At 45.7% G+C, this 17,779-nt stretch overlaps 1 protein-coding gene across 4 annotated transcripts in view; it reads right to left on the bottom strand.

The window, feature by feature from the left end:
• MTSS1 (MTSS I-BAR domain containing 1) overlaps positions 1-17,779 on the bottom strand; it is a 500,273-nt gene that overhangs the window by 124,028 nt on the left and 358,466 nt on the right. For all 4 annotated transcript variants that reach the window (XM_078686786.1, XM_078686789.1, XM_078686787.1 and 1 more), the window contains exon 5: positions 2,865-2,956. In XM_078686786.1, the coding sequence (XP_078542912.1) occupies positions 2,865-2,956 (92 nt within the window). The remainder of the gene's footprint in view (positions 1-2,864; positions 2,957-17,779) is intronic.

The following is a 17,779-nucleotide window of genomic DNA, read 5'->3' as shown; positions in this document are numbered from 1 at the left end:
TTTGAGGAGGCCAGAGAGAATTGTGGAGCCACTGCAGGGTAGTTTTCTTCAATTTGCTAAATTGGCACGCACTGCTAGGGAGTTATGGGTGGGTTTCCTTGAGGAACCACAGGCATCGCAAAAGTTGGAGGTGCTGCTGGAGCAGGGGCGAACCATGGTGTCCCTCTTTTATTGGGCGCTGGTGGCAGATCATCCGCCAATCCTAATTAAAGCATGGCAAGCCTGGGATAGGGATCTGCAGACTGTCTTGATGGATGCTGAATCTGTGCAGGTGTATGCCCAAATCCAAGAGATAACCAGCAACTTCAGGATTAAAATCCAGCACTTTCATCCACTATCTTCATCTGACCTAATTGACACCGGACAGGCTACACAGTATATCCCAGTAGGACGTTGACATATTCCAAATGTAAACATGGCGCCACATCTCTCCATATGACATGGGCATGCGGAGCAGTCATTTGACATTGAGGAGGTGGTAGGGACGCATCAAATTGTCGGACAGACACTGCCTACTTGGCACGATACCCAAAACCAAACAGAGCAATATGCAGTATAGATTTGCAAAACTGGGTATCCTACTTGCGAAATGCTGTATAGCGATATGCTGGGTATCCAACACTGGGTCCACAGTCTACAAATGGCTCAAGGATATGCTGGAAGTGGCCCTGGCGTAAGAACAGTGCCTTAAACGGGTGCAAAGTGAGCTGGGCAGATCTGATGAACCAACTAGCCCATGGTACGGAAATAGCAGAGGGAGCCCAGGATCAAGGAGCAAGAATAGAGGAGTAGGGAATTCATGTAAGCTGTTAGAATGCATAATGGGATCCATTCAACCACAGGGAGGGTACTGTCGAGTGGTGAGGTGGAACATCATTGTGTCAGTATTTGTGTTAGCTGTGTCTCATACAATATCGCTGCTGTGGGTGGTTGGCCCTAATGTGTGCATGGGAAAGTTAACTTGTACCATATTGCACATTGCCTACAAAAGTAACAAATAAAAATATATTTTTAAAAAAGTAATTCAAAGCCAATAGTACTCTTTCTTTCCACCAAGAACAATCATATCTGCCTGTGATTTGCATTAAGACTAAAAAACATTTCTAACTGTCCTGAGTACACAACTTGCTAAGAAGGACTAATACTGTATTAATTAAAAGTTTTTATTTCACGCATATCTGTTGCTACATTTTGGAGGCTACATGTTTTCTTCATTTTGGTGGTGAAATCTTTGTGAGAGTAATAGGGCGTGCATTGAGTCCTTGTCCCTTGTAAGAGAGAGGCCTTGAAAATCTTGTACACTTATAATCTTACTCCTATGTTATTATTTAGAAAGATATTTGTAAAATTCCAAACAGAATTGCTGAACATACTGGCTTTGTTCATAAACTGGTTTATGGTACCAGATGATTTTTCCAGATCTTTTTTCTCGCTCTCAGGATAGGGTGACATCTTGTCCTCATAAGAATAAAGTTCACAGATTTCTTTCTAGTGTATCGTTAACCCCTTGGTCGTGGCGGTAATTCTGACGCGGCTCTAGGGGGGCAGGGGTGCCGTGCGGCGCCGCCATGCTCGTGACGGAACCACTCCGTCACAAGCCCCGGTGGCGCTGTGCTTGTGACGGAGTGGTTCCGTCACGGCCCCGCCCGCTCAATAGAACGCGCCGTGCAGGCGCGGCGGCAGGGCCGTGACGGAACCATTCAGTCACCAGCACAGCCCCACCGTGCCTTGTGATGGAATGGCTATTTATTGAATTGTTATGCTGCCACTCCAGATGATTATTCCATCGACCCAGATAAAAAAATATTGAAGAAATTCCAGATATTTGCAACATGGGTACTCATCACTGTTAGAGCTATGAATTCCTGCATTTTGGCGGTGCCTAGTTGAGAATGGTATTATCTTTAGACTCTGATTCATTAGTCCTTAACATCTGTAATGTAATGACTACATGATATGCAAATAATATAGTTCTAATTATAGACTGGAAGCTAGCAAGCGAATGCTGCTGAGCACATCAAAAAGAGAGTATTTCAGTTTATAATAATGAATCCCTCATTAAAAAGTGAATATATACCTTGTGAAATTATGAAGCCATTACATTCTAGCAAATTCATAGCAGTCATGCACTTCAGTAAAACCTATCAAGTTCTTTGCCTAGGCAACTGAGATGAATGGTTGAGCAAAAAATAAAATCTCTGTTAGGGCAAACGTAGGAAGAGAGAATGCAGTCATGGTCCCAGGTTGGGCTTGAAAATTACCTCAACGCACCCTAATAGCAGTTGAAGATATGATGAAACATTTGAGAGGTGTTACATTTTTAATCTTCAATACCATCACATCCTAGAATTTACTAGATACCTAGTATTTTACCTATGACCGAATGCCAAATGTTTTTTGTGGAGGCACAGCGCATCAGGTGACTCTGAAGAGTGAGAGAGAGTGAGAGAGAGTGAGAGAGAGTAAGAGAGAGAGAGAGTGAGAGAGTAAGAGAGAGAGAGAGAGAGATGGCGTGTGTGTGCACATGTGCGCGCACGCACGTGTTTGTTGGTGTGTGTGTGTGTGTGTGTGTGTGTGCTTGGGCGTGTGACCACCAGACTAAAACTATGCCTAGAACAAACTAAAGCAGGCTTTATTTAGCAAAAATGAAGTAGCTCTGCTGATTTAACAGACATGACATTACAGACCACAGTTACTTTCTGGCATTCCTATCTTCGACCTCCTCTTTCCTGAACATGCACAGCACATTCTACAGACAGGTTTTAATAACCACTGCCAATCAACAGCCTAAAATATGAACAGCATCCAGATTTTGACACAGGCTTATGAGCAAACGTTTAGGTATTGTTCTGTGAAACACCAACCTTTTGCATGGTCCTTATCCAGCTGGTTCACCACTTTCTTCCATTCTTCCATCTGTTCTTGAAGTGGATTGATCAGACAATCTATTAAAGCACTGCATGTGGGGGAACAAGAAACGTAAATATTAACCCCCTAAATAATGAAACACATTTAAATAAATAAATGCATGTTTCATCTTTACGCTCGCCTGTAAATCAAAAGTGCACCATACCATACAGAGTCTATTGAAAAGAATTAGGAGCGGTAAGCAATTAAGCAGTAGATAGCACTTCCTATTCTTTCACTTCACCTGTAACAGTCATTAACTAGGAACACCTTTTAGCTTTCAATTTGGGAGCATAGATATAGGCACCAAATGCCTCCCAGGAAGTTCCAACCCAAAAGCACCTGGCTGCACCACTACTGTCTGATGTGCAAAGACCGCTATGCCAGCAGAACAGTCGTCCGCCAGTTGATACTTTGATACTTTGCTATGGTGCTACATAGGCATCAGACTGCCTTTCAGCATGGTGATACACTGCGGAAAACCATAGGTTTCAGAAGGTAAAGTTTACGGTGAGAAATTGGGTTGCTGGTTCAATAGAGGGTGATCCCTGGACAAGCAACAGCGACAATCCCTGTGAGGGTAAACCCCAAAAGTCACTAAATTAATGTGCGCTAAATCCTCTCGTAGCTTGGCACAAAAGCAGTCAGGCTGAACTTAGAAGCAATGTGTAAAGTATTTATTATGAAGCACAAAAAACACATCAATATGAAAACAACACAAGAAAAATCCAACACCAATTTAGAAAAATAGAGTACATTTTAAATAATTATTTGACACCAAAACAAATTTGAATTTTCAAAGTTGAAGGTAAAAACTAACGCTTCAAAGAACCAACTGCGGACATCTAGTTGTGCAGACCGTGTCAAAGTCAAAAATTATGGCCGACCATGATGGCGCACAATTCAGATACAAGAAATGGATTGGGCCCAGTCGGTTCTCATCTTCAGACTTAGAAGAATTTCTATGAAAAATGTTGAGAAGGTCATGTTCAGAGGGGCAAGGCTGCAGGCAGTGTCCGAGGAGGAGTCGCCGGGGAGCTAATGGTCAAAGTCGCAGTGACGATTTCTACATTCAGGCAGTCTCTATTTTAGAAGCCGAAAATTTCCAGTGAGACAACGCTGTAGCTGACAAGAGTTCCAGGAGGCCAGATTCACCTTTGCTGAAGGACTGCAGAACAGGACTTGCTGCTGCAGAGGAGATAGTAGCGACGCTACTGTAAAGTTAGGCTGACCGGCGATGCTTGTTGGGTGGCAAGGCAAGCAGGTGGGTCCCAGTCTTCTCTGGTTTCTCAGAGCAGTGTTTAGTCAAAAAATGTCTACGTCCCACATTTTAGATTTTGGCTATCTGGGCACCACTACCAAGGGTCTATGATTGGAGGGACACCACTTGGAGGTTAGGACTTACTCAGACTGGGTCCATGTGCATGTTCAAGATGGTTGGAGACTTTTCTGTCACAGATGCTCCGATCAGGCGGCCAGCCAATAAGTCCTTGGAGTGACTTTGGTAGTCCTGGGTTCAAGTGATGAAACGGGGCTCAAGAAGCAGGGCCCTCTTCAGGCAGCAGACCAGTACTTCCGGGTTCAGCAAACCAGTCTGGTAGAGTACACAGCAGGCCACAGCTGTAGGCAGTAGTCAGAGTCCTTCTGCAAGTCCAAAAAGTGAACTGAAGAGTTGGTCTGAGGGTCCTCTCACCATATATTTAGACTTCTTTTAAGTAAAAACGTTTCTACAAAATTGCCTTCAAACTGCTTGAAGTTTAGTGACACCCCTGGCCTGGCTCCAAGCTGGCTTCATGAACAATGCAGGGGTGGCAAGTTCTTTGTGTGAAGGTAGAGCGCAGCCTATTCAGTTGCAAGTGGGGCTGTTCCCAGCTCCGCCCCCCCTCCTGCCGGTTGATGGCCCATCCAGGCACACCTAATCCCACTATTTTGTGGCTGTCTGGAAGGAATAAACAAAGTCCAATTGCCAACTATATCCAGTCATATGACCTAGGACAGGCTGCAGGCACAAGATAGCTAGGGCAGGAAAATGCCAACTTTTTTTAAAGTGACATTTTCAAAACGGTAACTTAACATCCAACGTAACCATTAAAGAGGATTTTTTATTACAACTTCTCAGACCCCAAACATGAAATGTTTACCTGTTTCCAATCGAAATATAGCACTTAATAAATATAATAGGGCAACCCAATGTTATCCTACGGGATAGGTGGGCCTCACAGTAGTGAAAAACACATTTGGGAGTTTTTCACTACCAGGACAAGTAAAACTTAAAAGTACATGTCCACTCTTTTAATTATAATGCACCATTTCCTATGGGCTAACCAGGGTCTATCTTAGGGGTGACTTTTATGCAATAAAAGGGGAGATTACGGCTTTGCAAGAGTCTATATTGCCAAGACGAAATGGCAGTTTAAAACTACAGGAAGGGAGGAGGCGGAGCCGGACCGGCGGCCAAGATGGTCGCTCGGGTTCCCGGCTCCGCCGGCTCTCCTCTCCCCCCGCCTGATCCCGTCGCCCGCCCCGCACAGCTTCGGTGCCCCCGTGTGTCGGGTGGTGCGCTCAGTGGACACGCCCGACTCCGAGTGCTCTCCGTGCTCGGGAGGCGAAGCTACGGACCTCCGTGATTATGGCCTGCTCGAGACTGGCAGCCGGGACCCCGAGTGATTTTACTGCCGCCTGGAAGTGCGACAACAACGGCTGCGCGGACCCAGAAGGTACCGGTGACCCACTATGCTGGTCGGCCCGCCCCCAAGAACTTGGCGTTAATGTGGCCTGTGGAGCATAAGGACATGACGTATGCTGTTCTTTGGTCCCCCCCCCCCCCCCGATGGAGTTGGTTATTTGCGGCTGGCTTCTTGCTGCTCTTTTGGGACTCGGCTTGGCATGCGACGCGCTGCCTCTACCCCGCATCGCAGTTCCTCGGAGCTGGTTGCGGAGCGGTACCGCTGTTGCCTTATCCTGACTGTGGGGGGGGGCCGTCTGTGCTCCTGCACCACGAAGTGGGGGCGATGCCTCTATTGGACGCTACTGTTTTGGAGCTGTTTTTGCCATCCCCCTTTTCTCTGCTCCTGGGGCGGGCGGCCCTGACACCGGTCGCTGAGGCTTCTATTGGGGGTCCCTTTTGTGAGTATTGTTGCACGGAGGTGTTTCTACATATGGCGTTGGCAACGCGCCCAATCGACGGACGGGAGTGGGATCTCATGCCTCCCGTGCGTTAGAAGGGCATGCCTGGTTCTGGATTGCTACAGGGGTGAGCCCGTTATCACCGGACTGGGGACAACAACCTGCCGCTGGTCTCCTGGTTGTGTGACATTGTTTGTGTGGCTCCGGCTCCGCCGTATTCTGCAGACACTATGCTGGGACTTTGTTTTGACTTTATTGGCAGCGAAGGAGAGGTTCTCGTATCCTGGCGAGGAGTCTCACGGTGGGTGCCGGACGCTACAAAATGGCCGTCCTTGTTATTCTACGCATTGTTCACCGGATCGTATGCAGATAAAATGGCGGCGGCTTCACTTTGATGACACAATTACCTGGAACTTTGTAAGGCTTCCTGTTCTGTTCCGCTCTGGTCTGCCCATTCGATGCGATTTAATTGCCTTCTTCCGCCTCCTGATATTTGTGACATACTTCTGCTCGGGACGGCGTGATTCCTGTGCATCAATGGCGTTCCGTTCCGTGTGTCATCGTGGGGGACTTTCCATCTTGTTTGGGTAGTTTGAGGGGCTGGGCCGTAATCCTGACTCTGATCATGTTGCTTTTTGATGCATATTGTCCATCCTGGTAATACTATGATGACGGGGGGCGGCGGGGGGGGGGGGGGGGCCGGGGGCCTGTATTGGGGTCCCTCCCTGTTTCTACCTTCCCCTTTCGTGGGGTTTTGATTTTCTTCTCTTTTTCCCCTTTATTCTTTGTTTCTCTTTCTCTTGTGTGGAATATTGTCTCTTTTCTTTCTCTTTATCTCTCTTCTCTATATTTCGGGTTAACATATGGGGCGACAGGCACGCTGCTAGGGGGGTAGGCCGTGGCCGTATGCAGAGGTGCAGGGTGGGGGGTTGTTTTTTGTTCACTTTTTCTGTTCTATGGCCTTGAATGTTCCTTTTGTTTTTTGTTCTTCTCTTCCCTTTTTTCCTTTTTCTCTCCTTTTCGCGGGTCTGCCTGGAGGTAACTCGCCGTGCGTTTTCCTGATTCGAGTATGTGGTGTATGTTTTATGTTGTTTCACTGCACGGCGGGCGGGTATTCTTTTAGGTGGGGACGTGTAATGTTGATTGCATATCCTGTGTCTGCATCCTGACATAATGTCCTGCTTATGGTGCTCCTGCTGCGAATATCCTTTTTCTCATGTTTAACCTCGGCCTTGATGGGCTCTCATTGTGTGGCATCATATCCTGACTTTCTTTCATTTAAAAAAAAAAGCAAACCTTCCCTAATCCTGTGGCCGTGTTGGTACTTGGATCTCCTGAGTTACAGCATTGACTTATGAGGTGTACTTCCGCATTGCTCCTGTTTTACATTGTTTATTGATTATGCCTCTGTTCCTATGCTCGACCATACGGTTGGTGTGATATGACTGTAACTATCTAATATGAATAAACGTTTAAAAAAAAAAAAACTACAGGAAGGCTGCAATGGCAGGTCTGGGACCTAGTTTATGTGGCTACTTAAGTGTGTGGCACATGCCCCTCCGAACTTCATTTAACAGAGAAATAAAAAGAAAACTGTACTGAAGGCATGGCAGAGTTTAATATAGGTAGCCTTTCATTTCTAGGCAAGCCACAGCAGCAGCACAAAGGTAAGTTGCTATGAGGCAAGGGATGTAGAGGGAACACAAAGGACATGCAGAAGTTATGAGACAGAGGGAGCGAAAGGAGTGAATGGAGGGCAGGGGGAAAAAGGAGGAAATAACGGGAACAGAGGGAGGAGAACACTGGAAAAAGAGGAAGGGGTAAGAGGGGATAGCATGCGGAGTAACATAAGAATGTAATACAAGGGAAAGTGGAAGGGCAAGAGGGAGCAAGAAGATATAGGAACAAGTGGGGAAGTGGAAAGGGGTTGGAACGAGCATAGAGGAGTTGACAGATGTGAATATATGTAAAGCAGTCCCTCGTGCAGGTCAATTGAAAGTAGAAAGACACTCAAAACGACAAGAGCATTAAATGTGAGAGTAATTTTCCTCTGAGCTGAGCCAAGAGGTTATTGATAAATTGTCAAGTCAATGACTGAAAGAGGCTTGTCAAAATGAGCCAAAGGCTGAAAGTGAAGACACATAGTACTGTCAAAGTTTAGTGGAGCTAACAAATATGTTTTGTCAAAATCCTGACCTAAAAAGGACTTCATGGATGCACAACAAGGATATAAATTTATACCACATCATACAACAATTAATCAAAGGCTTCATCACATTGTACCTCATCAAACCATACATCACTGCATCACATTATCAGACCACACCATGATTCACCGCACCTTTTCATAACACACAATCCAACCACACCCAAACCTGCGCTACATCACATTAAAGCCCATCACATCAAAGCAAAACACATCACACCCATAGTAGTTACATCTGGAACCATACCGGACCATTCAGCACAACATCACACAATCCAGCACCACATCGCAAGACCTCCACACACTACACAAGTGCATACACACCCCACCGCACCGCACCACTTTACCCACCAGACCACAGATACAACCTCCAGCAGGTGATGAAGACAGAACCAGTAACATACCAATAGCTTGCATTGTTACAAAAGCTGTTCAAAGGTGGTAAGAACAGATTTGTAACTTGGAGGAAGCTCTGCACTATCTGCAATGTTGTGCATTTGACCATATCTTTCCAAAGTACCACTGCGGATTGCTACACATTTCTTCATCTGCTACAGCAGCCCAAACGGGTAAAAACATAACAATGTGTTGCGAAAACATGAACTCCATAGCTCATCAGACGATGGCTTGTAAATGTAAATGTAAATGTACAGGAATTTATATAGCGCAAATCACCGAGCGGTTTCTAAGCGCTTGCTTAGGGAACCCGTCCTGGTATTCCCCTGTGAGATAACCCCGGCAGGGTATCCGCAAGGTGAAAGCCAGGCATCCCGCCGCGAGGGGCCGTTGTGGAGATTAAGCAAGCTATTGCCCAGAGTCGCAGAGTGTGAACCCGTGAATCGAGTAGGCACCGGAGCGAGAATTGTCGAGTCCGTGGACATTTTAGGACTCAAGACCCCGCTGAGCCGGGAATTGAACCCTGGTCCCGGGCTGATCTCTGCTTCCAGGTCTGCCTCGTCTAACCAGTGAGCCACACTTCTGGCTTCTTATTAACACTTTCCAAGTTTTTTTTGTGAATCACAGTCCTGAAAAATTAATATGGCCATTGTAATATCAAGCTCAGAATTGCATGCCCATTATTCGACTGCGCTGAAATGCATTATGTTGGTTAGCGATTCAAGTTTCAGAAGGGTTTACAGTTACCAGTGAGATGTGTGTAGTCATTTTGGAGGTGATCACAGCTGCATTATGCAGGAGCGGAAACAGTATGATCACTTCACATCCTCGCATTTTGGTACCTACTAAATGTCTGCAAAAGGCTTTGATGTGCAAGGTGTCTAACCCCATGCATTGTTGTTTCTGGCATGCCTCAAAGGAATCATAATTACTCTATTCTGCGACTATCCCAGGACCTGCACTTCAAAGAAGGGGTGGGAGATGGGGGTAGGAAATCCTTCTGCAGGCGGGTGCAGTGAAGGACTGCACCAACCTGCAGGAGAATGTCTCTGGGAGGTCTTGGGACTTCCTTATTTATTTTCACTTATTTATTTTTGTTATTTGTAGAGCGCAACACTCATCCCAAGGGATATCAAGGCGCTTATACCAGTGCTGGTAATTCTGCAGGACTGACGTTAAAAGCGGGTACATTAGAGTTTGGGAAAAAGGTATGTTTTTAATTTTTTCCGGAACTGGAGATAGTTGGCGGTGTGTCTTAGGTCCTGAGGAAGCTCATTCCATTTCTTGGCTGCTAGATAGGAGAATGAGAATCCTGTCCTTACTTTATATATGCGTCTTGTTCTGGCGAGGGCTGATTGGAGAGATCGAAGATTTCTTGTGGGGACATAAAATTCGATTTTCTCCTGGAGTATTGAGGGGCCGGTTTTATAAAGAGCTCTGTGAGCATGGCTAAGTAGTTTAAAATCTGCTCTCTGACGCATTGGTAGCCAGTGCAATTTCTTCATACAGCCTGAAGCAGACTCAAGCTTTCCTTTGTTGCAGACTAGTTTTGCCGCTGCGTTCTGCAGTACTTGAAGGCGTGTGAATAAATGCTCATTCATGCCTACAAATAAGGCGTTGCCATAAACCAAGAGACTGACCAGCAGGGCTTGTGTGACCGAACGTCTGCAGGACAGTGGAATCCAAGGGAATAGTCTAGCTAGAAGCTTCAAGATGGCGAGGCCTTTGCCACAGAGGGATCGCACATGATCCTTCATGGTCAGGGCGTCGTCCATGATGACGCCCAGGTTTTTAGCGTGTTGTTTTGGGATGGGGGCCATACCTAGAGTGGGTGGCCACCAAGTAGCGTCCCACATTCGTTTGGCGCCGAAGAAGAATTTCGGATTTGCCGCGTTCAGCTTCAGGCAGTGTGTATGCATCCACTGTGCCATTTCAGAGAGACAGTTATGCAGTTTGGGATGTCTGGGTTTTCGTCCAAGGCCACCATCAGTTGCGTATCATCCGCATAGGAGCAGATGCCAATGCCCCACTTCCTGCCAATTTTAGCTAAAGATGACAAATAGACATTAAAAAGGGTGGGGCTTAATGAGGCCCCTTGGGGGACACCGCAACTGATGGGGCTGGGTTTAGAATGGAATTGGCCCATATGTACTGCTTGGGTGCGGTTGCTCAAAAATGAGTATAGCCAGCTTAGGGCAGCAGAGTGTACTCCTTTTCCATAGAGGATGTTCAGCAGGCAGTTATGGGAGACTGTGTCGAACGCTGCCGACAGGTCAAGCAGTATCAGGGCCACCGCCCCCCCCTTGGTCGGTGCATAATCTGATACTGTCCGACACTGCCAGCAGCGTTGCCTCTGTACTGTTATTGCCTCTAAAACCTGTCTGAGAAGGGTCCAGGAGATGATTCGTTTGCAGGTAGCTGGTCAACTGGCCATTCACCAATTTCTCCAGAACCTTAGGAAGGTATGGGAGCTGGGAAATGGGACGATAGTTTTCTGGGTTGTGGATGTCTGTCCCAGCTTTTTTCAGATGGTTTTTTCAGAGGGGGAATCACTGAAGCATGCTTCCATAAGTCCGGGAAGATGGCGGTTCTTAAAGATTTGTTAAAGAGTGGAGTAATCAAGGGGCAGAGCGTGGGGGCAATTTTTGAGAAAACAAAATGGGGACAGGGGTCAAATGGGGAGCCAGATTTTACTGTACTCATAGCTTTCAGAACCTCATCTGCTGTGAAGGGCTTGAAGCTGCCCAGGGTTGGTGTGGCTTCCGAGTCGGAGACGGCCCCAATGATCTTTACTACGTTAGTTGTGATAGGGGTGTTTAATGCATCAGTTATACTAGGGGGGCTCTGGGGACTAAAAGAGGAGTAGATTTTTCTGATCTTTTCAGTAAAGAAGGTACTGATGCGTTCGCAGGCCTCTACCGAAGGGGTGAGGGTTTGAGTAGTGCTAGACGGCTTGTTAAGTTCCTTAACAATTCTAATCAGTTCTATGGCCGAGTTACAATTTTCATGGATACGCTGGGAGAAGTAATTTCTTTTTGTATTTTTTATGGAGAGATTATAGGACCTCCGCTTGAGCATATAGCTTAGTTTGTTAGCTTCGTTTTTGGACTGCCTCCATAGGTGTTCTAGTTTCTGGCACTCCCTTTTGAGACTTTTTAATTGTGGGGTGTACCATTTTTCCATGTGGGATCGTTTCCTGGATTTCCGAATAGGGGCAAGTTTGTCTAGTGTTTGATAAATCTCAGATTTATCCATTCCAGAGGAGTACCCTCAGAAGGCACAGTGACTGTGCACTACCCGTTTGTGGCACACATTCAGTGTGCCTCCTGACGGATGCTGTTTCTGACTCAATATCAATAATAAATCGCAGCGTGAACGCAAAGTGTTTCCCTCATTTGCATGGAGTCACGCCCCAAGTCAAAGGAGGGAATGCCCCTTTAGGACAGCGCTAGTGCTACATGTGCGCCAATGCTATCTGTATTACAGAAGGAGATCCGCTAGTATGTACAGACCATTCTGAAACACACAAGTACCCCAGGGGCGCAGAATGTGGGCGCATGCACCTGTTGTGCCCCGGAGCACAGGCTGTAATACCTCCCCTGATGTATGATTCAACCAGCAGTCAGGGATTATTAATCTTTTTCACAAGTGCATGACTTACAGGCCATGTCAGATAAAATGTACTGTACAGGATGATTGCGACTGGCCCTACGTAAGACATAGTTGGATCTTAGCCCACTTTTAAACTGGGGTAGTTACAGATTTGCTGTTCATACTTGCAGTGGTGCTGGAACAATTTTCATAATGGGGGCTGCGATCAACGTTACGTTACTGACGTCACAAGGATAGTGAAAAATCCAAGCATCGCGCATAAAACAAGGGTAGCAATTGAGCCACGCCCATTGAGCATGAGATGGATACGGGAAACGTATCTGTTTCGTTGTGCATTTTGGAGCATATGGTTTCAAATATATGACAAAAGTATGATGTGATATGTACTGCACATACTAAGTGCACATTTTCCATTGAAATGATGGCCACATTTGCACCAGGCGTTCAGTTTTACTGCAAAACAATAATGGCCCAAAATGTAAATGTTGTTAGAGAACATTTGACATCCGACAGCTTTTCTATTCACGCTCCATGTACCCCGGTAAGCAAGTCACTTGGTTCGCACTATAAATTCACCTCACCTTGGAAAAGCAAACAGCAAGACAACCAATGCAGTGTGATAAAACGCTCTTCAGGCCTCAAAGCAGCGGCATTTGAAGACTCGACCTTTAAGCAAATTATAAACAGGCCATTTTTTTCTCGAAAATGATGGGGCAACCTACCTGGTCGACCCATTTTAAATGGCAGTATGGGGGCACCAGGGGTTTCAGGGTGTACTATGGCGTGAGACCATCTCTTGATGACGAAATGCAAAAATTACAAACAGGGCTGCGCACCTTGTAACTAACTAACTTGTTTACCCCAAAGATAGCAGGACCTCACTCTGGAAATAAATACTCGCTCCAGCTACGGAAACGAACATTCTTCTCGTCCATAGCGCCCACGCAGAAGATTTTTAGCCTGGCGTATGGAACCCAAACTTAGGCAAGTTCAGACAGCTGAATTTCAAGATGACACAGGATGATATATATATATATATATATATATATATATATATATATATATATATATATATATATATATATATATATATATATATATATATATATATATATATATATATATATATATATATATATATATATATATATCTTTCAAGTCACAAGGTGTAGTGACTCCTCTTGCTTGCAATGTGTTTGATCCTCGACTCTATTGTTAGATTGTTTTCCGCTTGGCGGGTGTGGATGTCTAGTGTATCATATTGAGATGAGCATTTAGAAATAATGTAATGTATGATGTAGATAAATGCAACCAGCACAAGTCATCGGGGAGGAGGGTGGAGGCATGTGAATCTTCAGCACTACATGCCACAAACAGATACTTAAAGGGAAAGTAACATTAACCAATTTGATGGCATATGTGCCTGTAGATACACATTCTTAGCATAGACTAAAAAGCAATTCTCCTCGTAAACCGTGGCTAATTTGTGCTGGGTGCGTTTGTTTGAAATAATGAACTAAGTAATGCTTGGATGACATTTGCTTGTTGTCGTGCCATAACAGCTTCACGGTAATGTTTTGTAAATGTTTACGGTGTAGTCCATGTAGCTGCTTTGCATATGTCAGCTATTAATAAACTCCCTATAAATGGCATTGAAGCTCCTGTTTTGTGTGTAGAATGTTGGCTTTAGGATAGCAGGCTTAGATACATTTTACTATCCACCATGCAATACCCGATTTGGATATTGCTTTACCTTTATGAGGTTTGGAGAATGCCACAAATAGATGTTGAGTTTTCCGAAAGGACTGTGTCCCATCAATATAGAACAGTAGTGCGCTTTTAACATCTAATGTGGGTAATGCTCTTTCTGCCACAGTCTGGGTGAGGAGAAAATACAGGCAATTCAATGGACTACACAAAACAAACACAAAACCTAACAACCACCCTCCCCCTCCCCCCCCCCCGTCTTACGTGTTAAATAAGTGGACTAGCACATGAATAATACCAGGCTCATTGACGCTTGGACTGGGCACCACCCAATTAATAGAAGTGCTGGGCATTCACTCCCCTTAGTAATGGCCGCCTTGTTTGCACAACTGCTGCAAGCAACTGCTGACGAGCACAGTCAGTCACGCCACGCATGCGCAGTGACTGGCTTCCGTGGAATACACCCACCGGCTGGATCCCGGCGGCGGAAGTACGAGCGGCTTCCTAAACCCGGTGGGAACGAGGAACCGGCACCAGCTGTTCCACGCCTCCGCCGAGGAGCTAGACGTGCGGGTTGGTCTCCGGACCCGGGCTGCCATTGTTCGAGGTAAGTGTTGAGTCTGTGCCGCAGTGGCGGCCTTGGCAAACCACGGACCTGCCGGGTTGGTCACGTGCTGAGGGGGTATGCCACGACCCCGTCGGGTCTACCCGAGGTGTTTCCTTGCCGTTGGGGGTCTCCAGATCAATCGGACCTTGTCGATTGTTTGGTGGCATGGTGTCCTAGGTGACAGGGGGCCTCGGGGGCATCGGACGGGTTGCAGAGAATCGTGGGGCAATATTTAATGCTGTGCCCAGGTCCTCTGCACGCTTCGGACCTTTCGATGCTGTTCCTGCTGACCCGCCCACCAATCCCGCCGAAAAAGTTTTGCAGGTCGGTTGACTGTGGGAGACCGCCGGGGCTCGCGATACCACCTGGGTCTCCTTGGGGGACGCAACAGGCCTCCTCAGCTGCCTTCTTCTTCCTACTCCACTAGCAGTTGTGGAGATGATTATTGTTTGAATGGTCATGCCAGTGCGTCGTGTCAGACCCATATTTCTGACACTTATACACACCCCTGTGCAACTACCTTTCTTTCAGGCACTATTCCTCACCAGGCAGCCCCACGGGAACAGTCTGCGGGGCCCATTAGGGATTCTCCTAGGGTAAGCATTACCCAGCACAACCTTGTACTTGCCTACATATTTATGCATGTAAATATTGAGAAGGAGAGACCTGCATGCCTTGATGTATCCATCATCACCATTTTACTATTGTTCCATGAATAGTTTTTCCATGAATAGTTTTTACGAAACCAGTTTGATATGACTTTGTGCATGAATTACATTGATGCCTTTACTTTACTGTGTTTTAATCAACGTGGTGTGTAGATATTGAAGAGCTGTGGTGACCTTGATTTATAGAAACACTGCCACTATTTCATAGAGCTGATTTCTACAATATACCCTTTCTAGGTTACCCCAATTGAGCAGGACCAATCGGCCTGCCACCCCACCGACCCAGAGAGGTTGTATTTCTTATTCTTTCTTTTCACTGTGTAGTACTGAGCACTTTTAGGTCCTGAGGAATTGCCAATTAGGCAAGAAACATGTCGACCAACTTAGAGGGTTGAGGTAGCCCACTGTGTCTTGCGCAGCCCCTATCTCCCCTCCCACCCCTTTTAACTTAGGGAGCCAGCCACGCGAATAAAAGTTTTAGTGGACTGTCACACCTATTTTAAAACCACTTCACTTTCACGACTACACCTCCACCAGACCCCTCACATGCACTCAACTATTGGCTGGAACAAAAGATCTCCACAAAAGAGCGCTTTTTTGGCGCCCGTCAGACATTGCAGCCCCAGTCTGACGAGGAGCAGGAGACCAATGATGAAGCATGACATCTAAACCAACTGGATCTGTGAGGTTTCCTAGTTTCAATAAGGGAACACCCGTCCCCTGTCTTTGCTCTTCTTCCATCCACACACCTTTTGCTATTCTCTTTCCCGGGGAACTTTGTATTCTTGTAGTGTGTAATTCAATGGACTGAGTCATGTGAAATTGTTAGACTACTTTTGGTATGAATTTAGTATTAGTTCTTAAAACCACACTGTCTTGGTATATTTGGGTAAAATGGTCCCTTTAGAGTTAATGCTTGAAACACTACCACTCTTCTAAATGAAGTAATTGCAATGAGAAAAGCAAGTTTCCATAAAATAAATCGTAGTGGACATGTGCGCATTAGTTAAAATGGTGGACCCGCTAACTTTGTTAACACATTATTAGTATTCCACACAAGTGTGGATGGAGCTCTGGGTGGAATGACATTCTTGAGACCTTGTAGAAAAGCCTTGATTAGGGAAATTCGGAATATTGACGTTTGATCTCTATTTTGAAGGTGTGCAGCTAGCGCTGTAAGATGTATTTTTAGAGAAGTGAAAGCTAACCCTGTAGTTTGTGAGTGAAGCAAGTAGCAGGGAATGTTTGGAGGTGATGCATTTAGTGAATCAATATCATATGAGTGAAAAAAAAAAGAACAAAAGTGTTTCTACTTTGCTGCATAGAAATGCCTCCATTTGGATATAAGGAAGTAAAGGGAATAGACCCCCCTGTGCCCTGTTGTAATGCACTAGGTCTATCACTCTTTTGCGTAGTAGACCTTGAACTTCCTCTTTTAGCAGTTTTTGATGGTCTATTGACATTCTGTGGGTGCAAGGTGGAATGTTTGGAGGTGTTAATGTGAGCTCCAGACAATAATCATGTTGGATAATATCCAACACCTATTGATTCAATGTGATATTTATCCATGAGGGAAGAAACTGCTATAGTCTTAACCCGACAGATGTTGTGTGATCGAGTGGGTGAGTCAAGGCTTGGTGGTGGTGTAGGGTTTGGTAAAACCTCCTCTACCTCTGCGATTGTTTCCTTAATGGGATCCCCTATAACAGCGCTTAATTTGAGCCAGTAGTTTCTGGTGCTCAGCACCCGGCACTTAATTGTCATCACCACACTTATGATACTCTGCCACTTGGTGGCGCTGCTCATCTAATTTACAGATGAGCAAAACAACGGTTGTTTATAAATACAATATACATACAGGCTTTGGGGACCTGGAATAATCTGAACTGTCGCACTTGCAGGTGAGAGAGATGGTTAGTAGTTGTTTTGGTACAGTCATTGACAGCGATGATGGGACAATGGTTGGTGCAAGCTGCAGGGGCCTCCTGGTCAGAAACCTGGCACGTATTACTTTACTAATACAGCACTGCCCAATAGTATCCTCTAGGAGAGGATGCTTGATTTTGTTTTTAATTATAAGAGGTGGATGTCTTAGTAAAGGTTGTTTTAGATCCGCCACAATAGGTGGAGCGGCAAAAGGAGCCCTGTTTGATTGTTTTTGGAGGGATCCCATTGCTTTTGCTGTTTATCTTTTTTTTTTTTTATTCTAGGAGCGTATCCATCTGTGGCCCACAAAGATGTTCTCCACCAGCTTGAAGCCAGATACCCTTAGTAGGGAATGTCAACTCAGTATACGACTGGATTTACACCCCTAGCAGCTGTGTCAGCTGCATCCAGGGCACATCCTATGTTTGTATTGGAGATAAGTTTCCCCTTTGATGCAACTTGGTATGCTCTTTGTTTATGTTCTTCTGGGAGGTGCTGTATTATCTCCTCCATTTAGTCCCAGGGTACCCTATCATAGCGCGACAAGAGACCAATGGAGTTGGCAATTATTCAATGGTTGGCAGATTGTGCTGCCTCTCTTTTACCAGCAGCATCTATTTGTTT

The sequence above is a fragment of the Lissotriton helveticus genome, chromosome 4_1 (genome assembly GCF_964261635.1).
Source record: "Lissotriton helveticus chromosome 4_1, aLisHel1.1, whole genome shotgun sequence".
In the NCBI taxonomy this organism is placed as follows: Eukaryota; Metazoa; Chordata; class Amphibia; order Caudata; family Salamandridae; genus Lissotriton; species Lissotriton helveticus.
Note: the sequence above shows the minus strand (reverse complement) of the source record. Positions and strands in the feature narration are given on the sequence as shown.